This window comes from Callospermophilus lateralis, chromosome X (assembly GCF_048772815.1).
Source record: "Callospermophilus lateralis isolate mCalLat2 chromosome X, mCalLat2.hap1, whole genome shotgun sequence".
Lineage (NCBI taxonomy): Eukaryota > Metazoa > Chordata > Mammalia > Rodentia > Sciuridae > Callospermophilus > Callospermophilus lateralis.
In genome coordinates this window covers 40,167,135-40,185,761 of record NC_135325.1, presented here as the reverse complement: position 1 = coordinate 40,185,761, position 18,627 = coordinate 40,167,135, and the positions used below count along the sequence as shown (strand labels likewise).

The 18,627-nt window shown below is 37.1% G+C and overlaps 1 protein-coding gene across 1 annotated transcript; it reads right to left on the bottom strand.

The window, feature by feature from the left end:
- Nucleotides 1–12,558: 12,558 nt before the first annotated feature.
- Foxr2 (forkhead box R2) lies at nt 12,559–13,509 on the bottom strand. The gene has a single exon (XM_077107661.1). It carries the CDS (start codon nt 13,507–13,509, stop codon nt 12,559–12,561), a length of 951 nt encoding a protein of 316 aa, XP_076963776.1.
- Nucleotides 13,510–18,627: the final 5,118 nt, after the last annotated feature.

The following is an 18,627-nucleotide window of genomic DNA, read 5'->3' as shown; positions in this document are numbered from 1 at the left end:
AGAAGATAATTAGAAACTATTTTGAAACCCTATACTCTAATAAAATAGAAGATAGTGAAGGCATCGATAAATTCCTTAAGACATATGAACTACCCAGATTGAGTCATGAAGATATAAATAACCTAAACAGACCAATATCAAGTGAGGAAATAGAAGAAGCCATCAAAAGACTACCAAGCAAGAAAAGCCCAGGACCGGATGGATATACAGCGGAGTCTTACAAGAACTTTAAAGAAGAACTAATACCAATACTCCATAATCTATTTCAGGAGATAGAAAAAGAGGGAGAACTTCCAAATTCATTCTATGAGGCTAATATCACCCTGATTCCCAAACTAGAGAAGGACACCTCAAAGAAAGAAAACTACAGACCAATATCCCTAATGAATTTAGATGCAAAAATCCTCAATAAAATTCTGGCAAATCGAATACAAAAACATATCAAAAAGATAGTGCACCATGATCAAGTAGGATTCATCCCTGGGATGCAAGGCTGGTTCAATATATGTAAATCAATAAACGTTATTCACCACATCAATAGGCTTAAAAATAAGAACCATATGATCATCTCGATGGATGCAGAAAAAGCATTCGACAAAGTACAGCATCCCTTTATGTTCAAAACATTAGAAAAACTAGGGATAACAGGAACTTACCTCAAAATTGTAAAAGCTATATATGCTAAGCCTCAGGCTAGCATCTTTCTAAATGGAAAAAAACTGAAGGCATTCCCTTTAAAATCTGGAACAAGACAAGGATGCCCTCTCTCACCACTTCTATTCAATATAGTTCTCGAAATACTGGCCAAAGCAATTAGACAGACAAAAGAAATTAAAGGCATTAAGATAGGAAAAGAAGAACTTAAATTATCATTATTTGCGGATGATATGATCCTATACCTAGAAGACACAAAAGGGTCTAAAAAGAAACTACTAGAGCTAATAAATGAATTCAGTAAAGTGGCAGGATATAAAATCAACACGCATAAATCAAAGGCATTCCTGTATATCAGCAACAAATCTTCTGAACTGGAAATGAGGAAAAACACCCCATTCACAATATCCTCAAAAAAAAAAAATAAAATACTTGGGAATCAACCTAACAAAAGAGGTGAAAGATTTATACAATGAAAACTACAGAACCCTAAAGAGAGAAATAGAAGAAGATCTTAGAAGATGGAAAAATATACCCTGTTCATGGATAGGCAGAACTAACATCATCAAAATGGCGATATTACCAAAAGTTCTCTATAGGTTCAATGCAATGCCAATCAAAATCCCAATGGCATTTCTTGTAGAAATAGATAAAACAATAATGAAATTCATATGGAAAAACAAAAGACCCAGAATAGCAAAAGCAATTCTAAGCAGGAAATGTGAATCAGGAGGTGTAGCGATACCAGATTTCAAACTGTACTACAAAGCAATAGTAACAAAAACAGTATGGTACTGGTACCAAAACAGGCAGGTGGACCAATGGTATAGAATAGAGGACACAGAAACCAATCCACAAAATTACAACTATCTTATATTCGATAAAGGGGCTAAAAGCATGCAATGGAGGAAGGATAGCATCTTCAACAAATGGTGCTGGGAAAACTGGAAATCCATATGCAACAAAATGAAACTGAATCCCCTCCTCTCACCATGCACAAAAGTTAACTCAAAATGGATCAAGGACCTTGATATCAAATCAGAGACTATGCGTCTGATAGAAGAAAAGGTTGGCTCCTATCTACATATTGTGGGGTCGGGCTCCAAATTCCTTAATAGGACACCCATAGCACAAGAGTTAATAACAAGAATCAACAAATGGGACTTACTTAAACTAAAAAGTTTTTTCTCAGCAAGAGAAACAACAAGAGAGGTAAACAGGGAGCCTACATCATGGGAACAAATCTTTACTCCTCACACTTCAGATAGAGCCCTAATATCCAGAGTATACAAAGAACTCAAAAAATTAAACAATAAGAAAACAAATAACCCAATCAACAAATGGGCCAAAGACCTGAACAGACACTTCTCAGAAGAGGACATACAATCAATCAACAAGTACATGAAAAAATGCTCACGATCTCTAGCAGTCAGAGAAATGCAAATAAAAACCACCCTAAGATACCATCTCACTCCAGTAAGATTAGCAGCCATTATGAAGTCAAATAACAACAAGTGCTGGCGAGGATGTGGGGAAAAGGGTACTCTTGTACATTGCTGGTGGGACTGCAAATTGGTGCGGCCAATATGGAAAGCAGTATGGGGATTCCTGGGAAAGCTGGGAATGGAACCACCATTTGACCCAGCTATTGCCCTTCTTGGACTATTCCCTGAAGACCTTAAAAGAGTGTACTACAGGGATACTGCCACATCAATGTTCATAGCAGCACAATTCACAATAGCTAGACTGTGGAACCAACCCCGATGCCCCTCAATAGATGAATGGATTAAAAAAATGTGGCATTTATACACAATGGAGTACTACGCAGCACTAAGAAATGACAAAATCATGGAATTTGCAGGGAAATGGATGGCATTAGAGCAGATTATGCTAAGTGAAGCTAGCCAATCCCTAAAAAACAAATGCCAAATGTCTTCTTTGATATAATGAGAGCAACTAAGAACAGAACAGGAAGGAAGAGCAGGAGGAAAAGATTAACATTTAACAGAGTCATGAGGTGTTAGGGAAAGGGAGAGAAAAGGGAAATTGCATGGAAATGGAAGGAGACCCTCATTGTTATACAAAATTACATATAAGAGGTTGTGAGGGGAATGGGGAAAAAAATAAGGAGAGAAATGAATTACAGTAGATGGGGTAGAGAGAGAAGATGGGAGGGGAGGGGAGGGGGGATAGTAGAGGATAGGAAAGGTAGCAGAATACAACAGTTACTATTATGGTATTATGTAAAAATGTGGATGTGTAACCGATGTAATTCTGCAATATTTGTAATGTTTTGAATAACCAATAAAAATAAAAGAAAACAATACAATAATTCTGGGTGACTTTAACACACTTTTTTCACCACTGGATAGATCTTTCAAACAAAAGCTGAACAACAACAACAAAAAAAACTATGGAACTCAATAATACAATCAATAACAGACTTAATTTACATATATAGAATATTTCATCCTTTAATGAGAGAATATACTTTCTTCTCAGCAGCACATGGATCCTTCTCTAAAATACACCATATAATATGCCACAAAGCAACTCTTAGCAAATATAAAGAAGTAGAGATATTACCCTGCATTCTATCAGATCATGATAGAATGAAATTAGAAATCAATGATAAAATAAGAAACAAAATCCACTCCAACACCTGGAGACTAAATAATATGCTCCTAAATAAACAAGGGATTATAGAAGATATCAAGGAGGAGATTAAAAAATTTTTAGAGATGCGTGAGAACATAGATAAAACATATCAAAATCTCTGGGACACTATGAAGGCAGTTCTAAGAGGAAAGTTCATTGCATGGAGTTCATTCCTTAAACGAAGAAAAAGTCAACAAATAAATCACTTAACATTATATCTCAAAGACGTAGAAAAAGAAGAACAAATCAACACCAAAAGCAGCAGGAGACAGGAAATAATTGAAATAAATAAAATTGAAACAAAAAAAAACAATTAAAAAAATGGAAAGAACAAAAAGTTGGTTCTTTGAAAAAATAAATAAAATTGACTGACGCTTAGCCATGATAACAAAGAGAAGGAAAGAGAAAACTTGAATCACTAATATATGTGATGAAAAAGGAAATATCACAACAGACACTAAAGAAATACAAAAGATAATTACAAATTATTTTGAAAACTTGTACTCCAATAAAATAGAAAATATTGAAGGCATCGACAAATTTCTTGAGTCATATAATTTGCTGAAATTGAATCAGGATGATATACACAATTTAAACAGATTAATTTCAAGTGATGAAATAGCAGACGCCATCAAAAGTCTACCAACCAAGAAAAGCCCAGGAACGAATGGATATACAGCTGAGTTCTACAAGACCTTTAAAGAAAAACTAATACCAATAATCTTCAATTTATTTCAGGAAACAGAAAAAGAGGCAGCACTTCCAAACTCATTCTATGAGACCAATATCAACCTGATTCCAAAACCAGGCAAAGACACATCAAAAAAAAAAAAAAAAGAAGAAAGAAAGAATACTTCAGACCAATATCTCTAATAAACACAGATGCAAAGATTCTCAATAAAATTCTGGCAGATTGAATACAAAAACATCAAAAACATCATGCAACACGATAAAGTGGGATTCATCCAAGGGATGAAAGATTGGTTCAACATACGGAAATCGATAAATGTAATTCATCACATGAATAGACTTAAAAATAAGAATCATATGATCATCTCAATAGATGCAGAAAAAGCATTTTACAAAATATAGCACTCCTTTATGTTAAAACCCTAGAAAAACTAGGGATAACAGGAACATATCTCAACATCATAAAGGCTATATATGTAAAGCCCCAGGCCAACATCATTCTAAATCGAGAAAAAATGAAGGGATTCCCTCTAAAGACTGGAAAAAGACAGGGATACCCTCTTTCACCACTTCTATTTAATATAGTTCTTGAAACACTGGCCAGAGCAATTAGACAGATGAAAGAAATTAAAGGGATACACATAGGAAAAAAAGAAATCAAGTTGGCACTGTTTGTTGATGATATGATTCTATACCTAGAAGACCCTAAAAGCTCCACCAGAAAACTTCTAGAAATAGTAAATGGATTCCGCAAAATAGCAGGATATAAAAATCAACACCCATAAATCAAAGGCATTTCTGTATATCAGTGATAAATCCTCAGAAAGGGAAATAAGGGAAACTACCCCATTTACAATAGCCTCAAAAAATAAAAAATAAAATGATAATACTTGGGAATCAACTTAACAAAATAGGTGAAAGATCTATACAATGAAAACTACAGAACCCTAAAGAGAGAAGTCAAAGAAGACCTTAGAAGATGGAAAGATCTACCTTGCTCTTGGATAGGCAGAATTAATATTATCAAAATGACTATGCTACCAAAAGCAGTATACATATTTAATTGTGCTGCTATAAACATTGATGTGGCTGTGTCCCTGTAGTATGCTTTTTTTAAGTCCTTTGAGTATAGACTGAGGAGAGGGATAGCTGGGTCAAATGGTGCTTTCATTCCCAGTTTTCCAAGGAAAATTCGGATCAAAATCCCAATGGCATTCCTCAAAGAAATAGAAAAAGCAATAATAAAATTCATCTGGAAAAATAAGAGACACAGAATAGCTAAAGCAATCCTTATCAGGAAGAGTGAAGCAGGTGGCATCACTATACCAGACCTTAAACTATACTACAGAGCAATAGTAACGAAAACAGCATGGTAATGGCACCAAACAGAATAGAGGACACAGAGACTAACCCACAAAATTACAATTACCTTATATTAGACAAAGGTGCCAAAAACATGCATTGGAGAAAAGATAGCCTCTTCAACAAATGGTGCTGGGAAAACTGGAAATCCATATGCAACAAAATGAAATTAAACCCCTATTTCTCACCATGCACAAAACTCAACTCAAAGCGGATCAAGGACCTAGGAATTAAACCAGGGACTCTGTGTCTAATAGAAGAAAAAGTAGACCCTAATCTCCATCATGTGAGATTAGGCCCCAACTTACTTAATAAGACTCTTGTGGTGCAAGAATTAAAATAAAAAATCAATAAGTGGGATGGATTCAAACTAAAGAATTTCTTCTCAGTAAAAGAAACAATCTGTGAGGTGAATAGAGAGCCTACATCCTGGGAGCAAATCTTTAACCCTCACACATCAGATAGAGCAGTAATCTTAGGGTATATGAAGAACTCAAAAAGTTAAGCACCAAAAAACAAATAGCCCAGTCAATAAATGGGCCAGGAAACTGAATAGACCCTTCTCAGGAGAGGATATATAATCAATCAACAAATACATAAAAAAAAATGTTCATCATCACTAGCAATTAGAGAAATGCAAATCAAAACCACTCTAAGATTTCATCTAACTCCAGTTAGAATGGCAGCTATTATAATGACAAACAACAATAAGTGTTGGCAAGGATGTGGAGACAAAGGTATATTCACACACTGCTGGTGGGACTGCAAATTGGTGCAGCCAATATGGAAAGCGGTATGGAGATTCCTTGGAAAACTGGGAATGGAACCACCATTTGACCCAGCTATCCCTCTCCTCAGTCTATACTCAAAGGACTTAAAAACAGCATACTACAGGGACACAGCCACATCAAGGTTTATAGCAGCACAATTCACAATAGCTAAACTGTGGAACCAACTTAGATGCCCTTCAATAGATGAATGGATAAAAAATGTGGCATATATACATAATGGAATATTACTCAGCAATAAAAGAGAATAAAATCATGGTATTTGCAGGTAATTGGATGGAGCTGGATAATATCATGCTAAGTGAAGTTAGCCAATCCAAAATAACCAAATGCTGAGTGTTTTCTTTGAGATAAGGAGGCTGACTTGTAGTTGGATAGGGAGAGAGAGCATGGGTGGAATAGACGAACTCTAGGTAGGGCAGAGGGGTTGGAGGGGAAGGGAGGGGGCATGGGATTATAAATGATGGTGGAATGTGATGATCATTATTATCCAAAGTACATGTATGAAGACATGAATTGGTGTGAATATACTTTATATACAATCAGAGATACGAAAAGTTGTGCTCTATATGTGTAATAAGAATTGTAATGCATTCTGCTGTCATAAATAAATAAACAAACCTTTTGTATAAAAACTTCCAGAAAATCAAACTTACAAAGGTCTTGGTGGAGCTATGTAAACAATTAGGCTAAATATAATGACTTCAGTCTTGTTGTTTTGTAAGTAAGAATAATCTTTCCTTAAGACCATTTTTCATTAAAGATGTAGGAATTACTGAAGAGACATTTTGTATTTCTATAGAAAGTTATTCATTGATTATAATAGGCCTTCAAGTTTTTTTGAGTCTAGGACTGTTCATTGTCTTCAAGTTTTTTTGATGTCTTGTTACATACTTCAGGTTCAGTTGTAACTTCCCCAGTTGCAAAACCACTTTTGCAATTCAACTCAATATTCTCTTAATACCAATAAATCTTTTTCTTTGATTTGGTTATAACATTTCAAGTTTCCTCACTGAATGAGGAACAATTGTTCCTTTATATACTTGCATGAGAGTCATGATTTTCTGAAAATCACCTTTAACAGATTGAATAAATTATGTTTTAGAAGTGTTACAATCAAAAAGAGTTCAGAACTAAATTTTCTCTATTACACTTTTTCAGATTGTTTGAAATTTTGTGTGATATATACCTATTTACTGTTCAAATAATAGAATTCTGGAAGTGAAAAAGAAAAATCCCCTGCTAAAGCATTTTTTTGGTCTAATGGATGTAGCAAGGGGTCTTCTAGCTGTTTCAGTCAATCTAATCTTTCTCTATTTTATCGACTAACAGGCTAAACAAAACCATAGACATTTTTATTCCTAGTAAGTTAAAGAGAAAAACCAGAAGCTAGGCATGTTTGACCTAGTCAAGAGGGTTTAATTCTCTGTGTTGCAATTCTCCCAAATGGTGAGAAAGCAAGAATAAACAATATAACACCTATCATATAGCAGGAACTTTCCACATAACTCCTCCTTAATTTTTATAGCAATCCTTAAAGTAAATATTAGTTCTATCTTACAGATGAGAAGAAAGAGGTTTTGGAAAAACTTGCTTATGGGTAGAATAATAATCTATGGAGTTGATCAAGTCTAGAGTGTTTATTTGCTTCTCTCTGCTACACCTAGCTCTAGTTCCTACCAAACTAATCTTGTTTTTAAGGGAGCAAACACTGTCCCATTTCTCACTCTTTGTTTTTGGGAATGATTTCTCCTTCCTAAGTATCAGGTGATTCATTATTAATTCAAATCAGAATGTTTTGCCCAAAATAAATCCCTGCAGGTTGGTTATATGGAAAGAGAATGGGAATGACTGTTGATAATATCATACATTTAATCTTTTTAGAGTCCCTACTGGCTGTCTTTATAATCCATCAATGTTACTGAAGAGGAGTTGGAGGCAATTTGGAGAGGTGGAGCTGATGAACTGAGTTCCAGGTTTTAAATGTGCATGTTATTCCCCCTTAAAACAAACAAACAAAACAAAACAAAACAACAACAACAACAACAACAAAAACCCTTTCTCATTAGCCAGGTGCCTTTCTCATTAGCTCATGCTCGTATTCCCAGATACTCAGGAGGCTGAGGCAGGATGATCCCAAGTTCAAAGACAGCCTCAGCAATTAATTAGACCCTGTCTCAAAAATAAAATGGGCTGGGGATGTAGCTTAGTGGTAAAACATCCCTGGGTTCAATCCTCATTACCAATTTTTTTTTTTTTTATCTTACAGCTGTACAATGTTGTAATGCAGTTGAGGGTAACCTGTTACTGTCAGTTCTAGGTTGGAGGGCTAGAAATATTGTTGCTGAAAGCTCAGTCCTTGTCCCTGATGCCAATCCAATAACAAGAACATAGTTTTGTGAAAAAAGAAAAAAAGAAGGTTTTTTGCTCTTCTAGCAAAGAAGAAACACAAGGGACTCCAGTCCCAGAGGCTGTAATTCTGCCCATCACTAGGAACAGGGGGCTTTTAAAGAGATGACTCAAAGGCTACATTCCACTGGATCTCTGTCTGGAGTTGTAATTCACTTGTTAATTTGGGAGATACTGGTACATCCCCAAAGTCTGAATTACTTTGTTCCTATGGTGGGTTTATACTGGGGACAGATAACTCTGCCAAGGATTGGGAAGAAAGGTAATCCTGTTTTCCCTGAGATTAGGGAGGGGAGATATTAAGGAAGAGCAGGGTGAGAGGAAGAGAAAGAAATATGTCCACTTTGAAAATAAGTTGCAGTAGGGGGCTGGGATTGTGGCTCAGTGGTAGAGAACTTGCCTAGCACATGCAAGGCCCTGGGTTCAATCTTCAGCACCACATAAAAATAAATAAATAAAATAAAGCTATTGTGTCCAATTACAACTAAAAATTAATATTTAAAAAAATAAGTTGCTGTAGCAGAACAGCAACATTTATATTCAAAGCATAAAGTGGACCACTGTTACAATGTGATCAGAAGTTGCCTCAGCCTCACTCTGAATGGTGACCACTGAGAGCTGACATAGGCTGCCATAAAAGGGTGCAAGAGTGAGGAGGTGGAGTTAAGTTATATCTCAGAAAATGCTTTCATTAGCATCCTCCACCTATCCCACTGGCAATACATGACTGGGTAGCCCCATCACTGTCAAGGAAGAGGAAGTTAGTGCTTCAGCGCCCAAATCCAGCCCTGCCCGTCCTTCCCACCTTGAACAAACCTTTTGTGTCCCCTCATTCCTTCTTGAAATCCACACCAACCCTGTTGCCCCTCCTGAACCTTACTCTGTCATTGCAGACCCCAAATCTGATCCTACAGCCATTTGAGACTCCAACTCCATGGTCCCAGCACATGCCAGCCCAATGGCCCTATCAGTTGCTGTTGCCCTCTCCACTGCCTCCCTAAAGAAGTCAGTATTAAAGAACCTGAAAAGTGAGCTCAAATCCATAGAAGAATCTTGCTTTGGCAGAGTATCATAACAGTTACCTGGGTAAGGGTGATGGGCGACCAGAGGGCAAAAGTTTTTCTTTTTTTTTTAATTACTAAAACTGACAAGGAAATTGGAGAAAAGGAGCTGCCTGATTTCAAAGCTCCTTCAAACTCCCCAAATACAGGGTTTTGAAGCATACTTGGTAGCAGAGATAATGTTCAAAACCAATTTGCCTGATGATACAGAATTGTGGGATTCAGAAGAAATAACTAAGTTTAACAGAAATCTTTATACAGTTACAGTGAAAGAGGATGAAATCTCTTACTAGGAGAAAAGAGGCATGAAAATGGTTACTTAACTGACTTATCCAGGGGAGTTCTCAAATTGATGTTACAAATGCCAACCCCAGTGTGGGATCAATGGATAATAATATTAGTTTAAAACATAATTCTATGCCAAGCATATTATTATTTTTTCATTCTGCTTAACCTTTATAAAGGTCCAAATAAATGCAGGATTTTAAAAAACACAAACTCACTGACAAGACTGCCAGTGTAAGCAAAAGACTATCAGCTATATACCATTCTGCCAATCTTCAAAGTAATTACTGAGATTTACAAAGATTTTATTCATGTGGTGAGTGGTGAATATGTTCCCTTCTACAATCTGTTTTGAAGCCCCCAATGGAAAGATTAGTAATGCCAGAGCAAGCAATGGTGTCATCAATGAATGAGGAAGAGCTATAAAAAACAGTAGTTTTACAGTATCCTAGTGAGGATACTGGAAAGAAGGAAAAGCAGGAGCAAAAACTTCCTCCAAAGGAAGACTGTCCTTCACTTGAATCATCAGAGATGACTGGAAGAAATGATCCAATGACTGCTTTTTCCAAACAACAAGAGCAAAAAGAAGAATCATGGAAACAAAAACTAAACAAAGGGATTCAATGCTCAAAGTTGTGAAGTGGCAGCAGAAAAATTCAGGTTCAGTTCTGAAAATGAAAGTTTGACCTGTTTGGAAAATTTACAGAGTAGATATATTAGAAACATGGTTTGCTATAAATATAGTTTCATTAATTTCAGAATAGTCTCTTTTTTATTTGTTATTTTTAGGCTTTTTCTTAATTAAAGTGTTAATTTGGGAAGAAAATGATCAGCAAACATTGACTACTTGTAAACACAGTATGTTTATTAATCCCAAAACATTCTATAAATTTGAACAGAACAACTATGATACAGATGTAGCATTTACAATTATGCTTTTGAAAGAATTGTTTGAATATCTTGCTTTTGAAATACAACCTAAATGGTTGTGTATCAGCTACAGTAAATCATTAGAAATGTAATCAGTCAATTGTTTAAATATTGAATTGTTTTTGTATTTAACAGACATTTTTGTATCCCTATTATTGAAAGTTTTGCAACTAAATGGAAACTTAAAATCAATTTTCCAGATTTTAGTTAGTGTATATTTGTTTAATAATAAATAAACATAGAAAACAAAGTCATTTTTATTTTTTACAAAAGCTTATTTGTACAAAAATATAAATTTTGAAATTAGAAAACCAAATACTGAAACATTTGTTTTTGTTCTTTTGTAACACATTACTCATATCTCTTGATTCCCCAAAGCCCACGAAGAAAGTCTAAACACCCAAGTGGTACATAAAATGTCTTGTGGCTACTTTTCTTACAGCCTTTCTTGGCCTTAATGTAACTACACTGCACTGAACTTATCATTCCCCCAAACACCCCATTCACTTTGTTAACACTATTGCCCCTGTAATGTCCTTTCTCCTGTTTATCTGCTCAACAAATTCCTATTTATTCTTGGAAACTAGCTCAAAAAATGTTTTCTTTTTGATGCTTTTTATGTTTCCCAGGAACAATCTCTCATCTCCATGACAACTTCATGTTTCATCACATCTACATAAGAATTATCTATCTCCCACTAATATTTATCAATTTTTTATCCTTAGCACCTAAGGTGGACCTTGACATATTGGCATTTTCTCAATATAGGTTTGGTGAATGAAAGAATGAGGAAACCAAGCATTGACATCAAAAAGCTTGGGAGTTAATACAGCAGCAATTCAAGGTTTTTCAATATTCAAACGAAAAGTAGCTGCTTGGAATTAGTTGTCAGTACTGGAACTGGATGAAAATAGAACAAGGATGAGCAGACCAAGACCAGAAAGAGAAAAGTAAGGATCTGAAGAATAAAATGGCTCACTTAAAAAGTGACTAAACATCAGGCCCAATTCTTTTTATATGTATAGATCTTCATGAGGTACTCAAGGTTGCCCACAGTCTGGGTCCATCATATATTTCACACTTTATAGGCCATCATTTTCTTTCATGTGTGAGCATACAGTGACTCTGGGACCTGACCATGAAAACTGTATCAAAAGTCACAAGATTTTCAGCTTTGGGGCTTTAGTGTAGGGATAGGTGAAGGAAGACATCTAAAAGGTCAGAAGTCTCTCAGGCATTTCTCGAAACTTCTGTTGGTGCCTTGTTTGATGTAGTATAAGGCTTCTAGAGAGTTCAGCAGTAGGCCTGCCAGAAGTACTGGAAAAAGGGGCATAGATAGCTCACTGATCAGAGATCAGACTTAGAGAAACCTCAGCTTTCTGAAGCAGCTCTGAACAGAGAAGTAAACAGAATTCCTTTCTCCCACAAAAATATTCTCTTCTTTCCTTAGCTTCCATGCCATTGTTTCTGGGATTTCCTGCCTCTGTTCAAGGTATAGAACAACTGCCACTACCCGGATGAAATCTTCAATGATTTCCCACCTAGATTGAAGTCCCACCTCCTCTGAACCTACCTCTCACCTTATTTAACACCAGATTTGTAATACTAGCTAAAGACCAACTTGGCAATCAGGCAGGGTAGGCTGAGGGATTAATAAAGGGTCAATCAGAACATGGGTAGGCACAGAAAGGAGGGCAGTGTTCCAGAAAGGGAGCAGTTGTTCAAAGGTCAAAGAGGGAGGACATCAAATCTGGTTGGCTCATGCACTGTTGGATGCTCTCTCTTCGAGCAGAGGCTAAGAGACGAGTATCCTCCTTAAAGTGGCGGTATCCCTCCTCGGTGAGCCTCCAGAGGCAAGACCGAGGTTTTGCATCAGCCTCATCCTGAACAGTGACTGGCACCTTTTCAAAGCTGCCTAGGAAGCAGAGGTTGTGGCGAATGGTGTTTTTCCAGCCATCTGGAGCTGTCCAGAAAAAGGGGAAATGCTGTCGAGTGAAATTGTAGATCTGTTGCACATTAAGACCACAAGGAGGGCTGTTTCTTAATGCTAGGGCAATGAGATGGCTATAATTGAGTGGGGGCCTTGGCCAGGATTTTCTTTCCTGGTTGTTAGCTTGCCACAGCTTTGGCTTCTGGAAGCAGTCCCTTTTGTTAAGGGCCATGAGGGCCTCAGAAGACTTGTCCTCTTGTTCCTCAGCTTCCTCTTCTGTGAGCTCACAGTCACTTGGGGAAGAGAGGAGGTACTTCTGTTGGGGAGACTGCTCACTGGGGGAAAGTGGCAGGGACTCCAACACTCCCTGAGCCTCTGAGAAGTTAGACTCTTCATCTTTTGTGGGTGCCTGAGGGGAAGAAGCCAAGCTTGTCAGATCCTTACTATTGGGCTTTGGGGCCTCCTGGCTGCTGAGAGGGCACACAATGTTTGGGTTCACCCACATCCACAAGTTGGGTTCAGACTGAAGAGCATCTTCATCAGGACCAGATTTCCACTCCTGGGGTACTTCTGGGGGCTTCATTACTCGTATTTTGTATTTAACAAGGTTCTGCTCAGCTAAAGGGCTCTGGTCTGTGGTACAAGGCAAGAAGAACTCATTCCCCATGTCCCAGTCCAGAAGTCCTGGAACATGTCCATGAAGACTGTACCAGAAGTCAGGATTTTTTAGCTTTAGGTCCATCTTTAGTGTAGAAATAGGTGGAGGAAGAACTACCGAATGGACATAAGTCTCTCAGGCACGTCTCAAAACCTTGGTTGGAACACTGATGTGTCTCTCTTATCCAGGGAGTTTATGAGTAGGCCTTCCAGAAGTACTGGATAAAGGGACACCAATGCCTCACTCATCAGTGGTCAGACTTGGAGAAACCTCAGCTTTCTGGAACAGAGATTAACACAGGGAAATAATTTAAAAGAACATCTTAACAGGAAAAAAGACCCAAGTGTATTTCCCGAGCTTTCACTGGAAGCAGGAGTTCCCCAAAGGCAGACCAACAAACTTTGAATTATATGAAAACTAGGGTAGCTTGCATACCAGGTGATTATTTGGCCTATCTTCCAACTCTTGCTGGATTCATTTAATAAAAGGACAGATACAAGTAAAAATCATTTCGTTTTTTAAAGTATCTTTGGATTTTTTCAAATGTTTTTACATAAATGACCTCAGTAAATTTTTTCTGACAGACCTGTAAACTAACATAATGTGTATTCCTATAGGTATGAGAACAGATATTTACAGGATATTTTGGAACAAATACCTAAATAGGTAGGACAGCTCCATCCACAGCCTGGTTTTTTTTTTTTAATTTATTTATTTATTTTTTCATCTTCCATACATTTGATTCAAATGAGTTATGCATTTCCATTTTTACCCCAAATACAGATTGCAGAATCACATCAGTTACACATTCACAATGTTTACATAATACCATATTAGTGACTGTTGTATTCTGCTGACTTTCCTATCCCCTACTATCCCCCCTCCCCTCCCCTCTCATCTTCCCTCTCTATCTCATCTGTTGTTGTTCCATTCTCTCCCTTCCCCCCCTTTCCCCTCACAACCTTGTATATGTGATTTCGTATAAAAATGAGGGTGTCCTTCCGTTTCCATGCACTTTCCCTTCTCTCTCCCTTTCCCTCCTATCACTCGTCTCAGTTTAATGTTAATATTTTCCTCATGCTCTTTCCCTCTGTTCAGTTCTTAGTTGCTCTCCTTAAATCAAAGAAGACATTTGGCATTTGTTTTTTAAGGATTGGCTAGCTTCACTTAGCATAATCTGCTCTAATGCCATCCACTTCCCTGAAAATTCAATGATTTTGTCATTTTTTAGTGCTGCATAATACTCCATTGTGTATAGATGCCACATTTTTTTTATCCATTCATCTATTGAAGGGCATCTAGGTTGGTTCCAGAGTCTGGCTATTGTGAATTGTGCTGCTATGAACATGGATGTGGCAGGATCCCTATAGCATGCTCTTTTAAGGTCCTCAGGGAATAGTCCGAGGAGGGCGATAGCTGGGTCAAATGATGGTTCCATTCCCAGCTTTCCCAGGAATCTCCATACTGCTTTCCATATTGGCTGCACCATTTTGCAGTCCCATCAGCAATGTACAAGTGTACCCTTTTCCCCACATCCTCGCCAGCACTTATTGTTGTTTGACTTCCTAATGGCTGCCAATCTTACTGGAGTGAGATGGTATCTTAGGGTGGTCTTGATTTGCATTTCTCTGACTGCTAGAGAAGGTGAGAAGGTGAGCATTTTTTCATGTACTTATTAATTGACTGTATGTCTTCTTCTGAGAAGTGTCTGTTCACACAGCCTGGTTTTCTTATCCTTTCATGATACCCATTGCCTGCTGATCACATTCAACATAAAATAGGCAGCGATATGTGTAACCCGAGTTTTAGAATAAAATGGTAACTATCAGAAGATAGCCCCTATTAGTCTGAAACCCATGCTAGAACCCAACCTTGTTGTTATCTTCAATCATCTACTGAGAAACAATTGGTTTCCCTTTCTCCAGTTTACCTTCTCAGGAAATGAGTTTTGAAATATACTTTGAAGATAGCAGTTTCAATGGTTAGCCATGCCATGCAAGGTCCTGGAAGCTCCAGAGCTCATCTTTCTAGTATGTTTATGCCAAGTAATTTTTTTAAAAAACAAGATGAGAAGGTTTCATTTAGTCCAGTCTATATAAAATCCATCCATAAAGTGTTTGATTTCACTAAAACCATTACACAGGACTATATCACAGAGGTATGCAGCACATGCCAATGGAAGCTACTAAAGGGGCACACTAATTTCCCTATGGTTTCTCCACTCTCTGATTCTAATCTATTCAAAACTCATCCTCCATACAGGCTGCCAGAATGGCCTGTCTACTGCATCAAAATAAAATTAATAATAAAATGATATCAGCTGTTAATGCTTTATTGAATGTTCTAAATACTCTGTGATTAAATTTATTATTCTTAAAGGAGGAATTAAACTCATTAAACTCATTAATGGAGTGATTACTGTTACTATTCTCCCTTTACAGAATAAAAATCATAAAACATAAAAGAAGACTAAGTTTCAAAGCTAGCAAAAGGCTGAAGTTCAAACCCAGATAGCTTTGCTGCCAAAGATGTGCTTTTATCCACTATGCTAGTCTCTTTTGGTTTTTGTACTATAACATTAAATTCTATGATTCAATGAAGTATGAAAGGTCCTCCAGGATCTCACTCCTGCTTACCTTTCTAAGGGAACATCACTTTAGCTTCTTTACTTCATACTTCATATGCTGGAAATTCTAAACTGCTGGGATTTTCACCAAACACACTACCTAACTTTTGCCTATGTAGCTCTATTCAAGAACCTTTGCTGAGAATGGCCTACTTGCAATTACCTTGACTAGGTTAACCCCTACTCATTTTTAAGACTGCAGAAATGCTGCATTCACCTCCATGCAGGGAATTAATAGATCCCCTTCACAGTGGGGCACTGGCCTGGGCAAAACAGAGGACAGAACTTGAAATATTTACCTTATTATGCCAATATCAGAGATCCTAATTCCTTAAGTGCAGGCTCAAGTGTTATAGAATTTCTCTTCTATATTCACCAGGAATCACAGTTCAACACATAGAGACTGGCTACTAAAACCAGGTCATTACTACATAGTCTATTTCTTTAAGCCTCATTTAAAATATTCAATATTTAGGTATTGAGCATCTACCATGTGCCATGCAGGGTATAATAGGCCTGCCAGATGAATAAGACACAACCCAAGAGGATAGAAATGCCTAATGGAAGTCAGACAAGTAAAGAGAAAATTAAAATACAGTATGATACATGCTAGACACTATGGTAAGATAGTAAAGAGAAGTAAAAACCAGATGGTAGTAATCAGAAAGGATCCCCATAGTAAGTGCTTCCTAGGTTAAAAGACAATGTTACCCAGATGCAGACACATGGAGAACAGGCCAGCATGTGCCAACCAGGTAACCAAAAACTTGTTTTTTAAGTGAGCTCCAAAAAAGGAGTCAGGGGCACTTTACACACTCTGGAAAAAATACATAAACTCATACTTGTGGATATCCTGTTTCCCAGGCCCAACTCATCCCAAGTGTTAATATAAACAAAAACATCAGTGATTTATGAAACTATGTAGTAGGCAAAGTAGGATACAAGAACATAATAAGTTAAATTGAAAAAAAAGTGGAACCCTTAATGACCTTAAAAATTATCTTTTCCAGCTGGGTGTGGTGGAGGTGCACACCTGTAATCCCAGTGGCTCAGGAGACTGAGGCAGGAAGATGGTGAGTTTGAAGCCAGCCTCTGCAACTTAGTGAGGCCTTAAGCAACTTAGTAAAACCCTGTCTCTAAATAAAAAACAAAAGGGTCTGGGGATGTGTCTCAGTGGTCAAGTGCCCCTGGGTTCAATCCCCAAGACCAAAAACAAAAACAAAAACCCCTTTTTCAGCATATGTATGTTTCTACTTGCTCTTTCTTTTACACACCCACACATGTATGCATGTGCACAAGTGCACATACACAAATAGTCCAACAGTAGAAGCAACACACTGGCCTGCCTTCAATTTTCAAAAGCATTCCTATACCCAGATATTGGTTCCCATTCAGAATTGGTAAGAAGAGTAGCTGATACATGTTTTGGATGACAAAAAGTTCCAGTTTTATTTAATAAATTCTCTTTTGAGAAAGTCAGGGACAGTATTAAAAGTATAGAAATTCACCTTCGAGCGACTCTCACTACAAATTGTAATTTTGACCACACACATTATCATTAATTGAAACTACTTTTAATCAGTAAAAGAAACATGATGCTACCCCAATGCTTTTATGAAAAGGCAGTTGTAGTGAAAAAGAGCAAATGCTACAGCATATCTAAGTTTTGTTGCTTTTATATAGAAAAATGTAAAATGTTCACGGATATTTTCTCATTTTAAATATATGTAAATATAGGTACATACTTGTTTCTATCAGTGGACAAGTAAGAAAGAGTACAGGAAAAACAATGAGGAAGTCACCTGTAGTTTCAGAAAAACATATACCATACCAATGGCTGTAATCCTATGGGTTGTAAACAGCCCATGGGCTGTAAGCAGCCCAAGGGTACCCAATAAGAGAGCACAAAATTCAGCCTGAGCTCTGTTTTCCAAACCAAGTGCCCCAGTTCTGGGCTGTGTCAGTCTACAGGAGGTACCTCTTTCTAATTCTTACAGGGGAACCATCCAGTTGCTATGTGCCTCAAATTATGTCCATGTAGAGAGGCCATCTTTTTTAATAAATATTTTTTAGTTGTCAATGGACTTTTATTTTATTTATTTATTTATATGCAGGGCTGAGAATTGAACCCAGTGCCTCACACATGCTAGGCAAGCACTTTACCACTGAGCCACCATCCCAGCCCCTAGAGAGGACATCTTTTTCTTGGTATACATTGCTACATAGACTAGTAGCAATGTATAGCAAGAACTGGTAATAGAAATTAACAATGATGGATACACATAATAGTCCAGTAAGTCCAATAGAGTGTTGCAAGATGACTAACAATATAAACATAAAGAAGAAAACTACTAAAAAAGACCCAATCCCTTATATTCTAGGAAATGAGTCCTCTAAGAAGCCATACTAATTATACCAAAATACAAATAAGGACTACATAAACTGTAATAATGCCAATATAATACATACATATATCAAAAGACAGGATAGTTGATATTACTAATCATGTAAAAATTAAAGAATGCTTCATTTTTGCTAAAGACAAGTCACCCAAAACAACAACAAAACAACCTTGC

Coding starts and splice junctions, on each gene's coding strand:
- Foxr2 (XM_077107661.1), bottom strand. CDS start 13,509: ATGGACCTAAAGCTAAAAAATCCTGACTTCTGGTACAGTCTTCATGGA.